Raw genomic sequence first — 3,050 nt, 5'->3', positions numbered from 1 at the left:
CTTTCACGAGTAGGCGCCATCACGACTCCCGAGGGTAGAAAATCTGGATCGTGACACAAATAGATACTATTAAGACACACATCGATGATCACTGCAAATGCGTTATTTTCTTATTAAAAAAAATAACCTATGCAAAAGTAAGGATAATCATCAATATATATATACCTCCCAAAATTTTGAGTCTTAGGAACAGTCGAGTATCTCTATATGCACAAGTTATCGAGGCATCGAGGTTAAACAACCTTCTCAGATTTGAATGAAATATTGAACCTTTCACTAAGAGAATGGATATAAGAAGTAATTCTCTTCACAAATTATCTTAAGCTCACAACTACATGAAAGGAATGCATGCATAAATGCTTGCTTATCCTAATGCTTATACAAAAGGTATGGTTCATGCAAAATATAAATTCGTTCATTCAAAATCTCTAGGTCAAGGAAAATATTAACATCAAACATAATAGTAGCATGTTGTAGCAAGTCGACTCAAGCAATATGTAGGTGTACATACCATATTATATTTAACCAAAAAATATTACTAGATATGTATCACCTTATAAAGCATCCGAAGGAACTTGAATAACCTATAGTCATATCAATCACTTAAGCTTTACCATCATGTGTAATAGTTCCTTCATCATTTATAGAGAATGTATGAACTTTGAAGTATCTTTAAGCATGTGCCTTGACCAGTATGCAAATTTCATTTATCCCTTTTTATGGCTGGACTCAGAATTCCTGCAAAACAGATTAATTTATTTTTGGTACTCAAATCTTTTTGGGTCCTTCATGGTTAGTAGATTGAATAATTCGTGATGCATGTAACTGTTTTGGTCTCCAAATATATTTTGATCTAACATAACTTTTGGCATAACTACATGCAAATACTTTATGTCCAGAATTGCCACAATAGTGGCATGTAATATGAGAAGAATAGTGTTTACCTGTTGCTGCCTTATTAGTTGACTTGGAGCTTTTCTCAGTCAACTTGTTCAAAGTAGGACATTTACCAGTAGATCCCTTTTCAGTCGACTTATAGCTGTTAAGCCAAGGAGACGACTTTGATCGATCAAAGTAGTGGCTGGGGGATTTGTGCAAGCTGCTTATTTGTTTGCGAAGCTCAAAATTTTCTTCTTGAAGTAAGTTATTCTCCACCAGATATTCTTTAAGCTGAATATCCCACTCATTCTTTTCATTTCTCAAGTTGTTATATTCTTCAAGTTGGATCTCCCAATCTTTCTTCTCATGTGTCAACTTCTTATATTCTTCAAGTTGGATCTCCCAATCTTTCTTCTCATGCGTCAACTTTTTATATTCTTCAAGTTGGATCTCCCAATTCTTCTTTTCCTTCCTCAACTTATGATATTCATTTAGAACTTTCTTAAAGTCATTGAGAACCAATTCCATATCATCCTGCAATTCATCATAGTTATCGCAATACGTAATGGGAGTGTGACATACCTTATTAATTTCTCCCATTGCCATGAAATATTGATTCTCCATTCTTTCGTGATTGTTTTCTTCTTCAGATTCATCCTCGTTGCTCCATGATTTGTGATTCTTTTTCTTGAGATCACAATCCAGGATAGCATTAAAGCACACCTCGTCTGTTTCCCCTCTTTTCTTGAGACATATTTTTGTCATTTCTTCTTGATCATCCTCGTCGCTCCAAGTTGAGATTCTATGTTTTTTTTTCTTGAGGCTGGGACATTTTAATTTCATATGTCCATGTTTACCACATTTGTAGCAGCATATGTTCTCTTGTTGTTGAACCTCATTCTTCCGATTCTTTTGATGATTCTGGATGGATTGAGATTTTCTATTCCGCTTCTTTCTACTCTTCCTTTTTCTCGTCATGGGCATCACGGCGAAATCTTCTCGATCTTCACCATTTTCGGATCTTTCGAGAGTTGACGTGGATTCAATTTCCTTAACTCTGTTGGAGTCCCCGTGGATATTTTCTAATATGTCCCATATATCTTTAGCAGTCTCACAGGTGGATAATCTCTTATATTCTTCTTCACTAATCGCACAATCAAGCATGTTGATTGCTCTAGCATTTGTTTGCATAATATTCAACTATTCTTTTGTGTAGTCAAATATAGATTTCCTTTTTACAAGCTTCTTTCCATCACTGTTGTTCGGAATAGGTCTTGGTCCATTATGAATAACTATCCAGGCTCGGAATAGGTCTTGTTCCAATAATTTGATGATCTACCATGGATCTTTTCTCACTTGCTGTTAAGCAATAAAAATAAAAATGTGAGACCTGCTCTGATACCAATTGAAAGTACAAGAGGGGGGGTGAATTGTAGCCTTTTTAAATTTCTAGTCGACTACTCTTCAGACCTAGTCGACTTATGCGGAGACAGCCTGCACAGAACTGTTAGTTCATTCGATTTAAACAAGTGTTAATCATAATAAACAGTAAAGGAATAGAATATAATATGAGAGCGATAAAGTAAATGACACCATGAATTTTATACTGGTTCGGAATCAATGTGGTATCCTAATCCAGTCCTCTTGGGTTGCAAGAGTGTTATCTTTTAGAGCTCTTTGTAAATTGAATTAAGTACAACCTTTGTGATTTTCAGCGATCACCACTAACGCGGACAGGGTTGGTTTTCACTCTCTCACCAACAACGACTCTTTGGTTTTCACTCGCTCATCAAAGAAACGAACAATGACACAACCTCTAAGACACACTAGCTCTCCAATATTTTTCTGTCTCTCTTCTCTCTTTTGGGTACACAGTAAATCTACTAAAGTGAATTACAATGCTTGTTAAGAGTAGAATAAAGAACTTGTAGTTAGATAGACAATTGTATAGAAAGCTACGCGTTTTCTTCTTTCATGGAGTCGTATATTTATACCCCTTTCAATTTGTTCTGGCAATTGCTTAATCCAAGGGAATTTTGAAAATTCTTCAAATCTTCCTTGTAGCTGTTAGATGATTGTTTCCTTGAATCTTGGGGTAATAACTTCTTTCAGATCTCTAGACCGTTGCTTGGATATCTCCTGCCAATGTAGGCTTTCCTTTTGAAATGGAC

The 3,050-nt window shown here is 35.6% G+C and overlaps 1 protein-coding gene across 1 annotated transcript; it reads right to left on the bottom strand.

Annotated features, from left to right (window-relative positions):
- Nucleotides 1-703: 703 nt before the first annotated feature.
- Nucleotides 704-2,070, bottom strand: LOC138879186 (uncharacterized). Its single transcript, XM_070158780.1, has 2 exons — nt 945-2,070; nt 704-738 (listed from the first exon to the last, which is right to left on the bottom strand). Exons 1-2 carry the CDS (start codon nt 2,068-2,070, stop codon nt 704-706), a joined length of 1,161 nt encoding a protein of 386 aa, XP_070014881.1.
- Between the last annotated feature and the right edge of the window lie 980 nt (nt 2,071-3,050).

Source organism: Nicotiana sylvestris, chromosome 10, assembly GCF_000393655.2.
Source record: "Nicotiana sylvestris chromosome 10, ASM39365v2, whole genome shotgun sequence".
NCBI classification, from domain to species: domain Eukaryota; kingdom Viridiplantae; phylum Streptophyta; class Magnoliopsida; order Solanales; family Solanaceae; genus Nicotiana; species Nicotiana sylvestris.
The sequence above is the reverse complement of the archived record's forward strand: the minus strand, read 5'-3'. Positions and strand labels throughout refer to the sequence as shown.

Coding starts and splice junctions, on each gene's coding strand:
- LOC138879186 (XM_070158780.1), bottom strand. CDS start 2,070: ATGCAAACAAATGCTAGAGCAATCAACATGCTTGATTGTGCGATTAGT. Junction 739..944: donor AACTAATAAGGCAGCAACAG/GTAAACACTATT, acceptor TCTGTTTTGCAG/GAATTCTGAGTCCAGCCATA.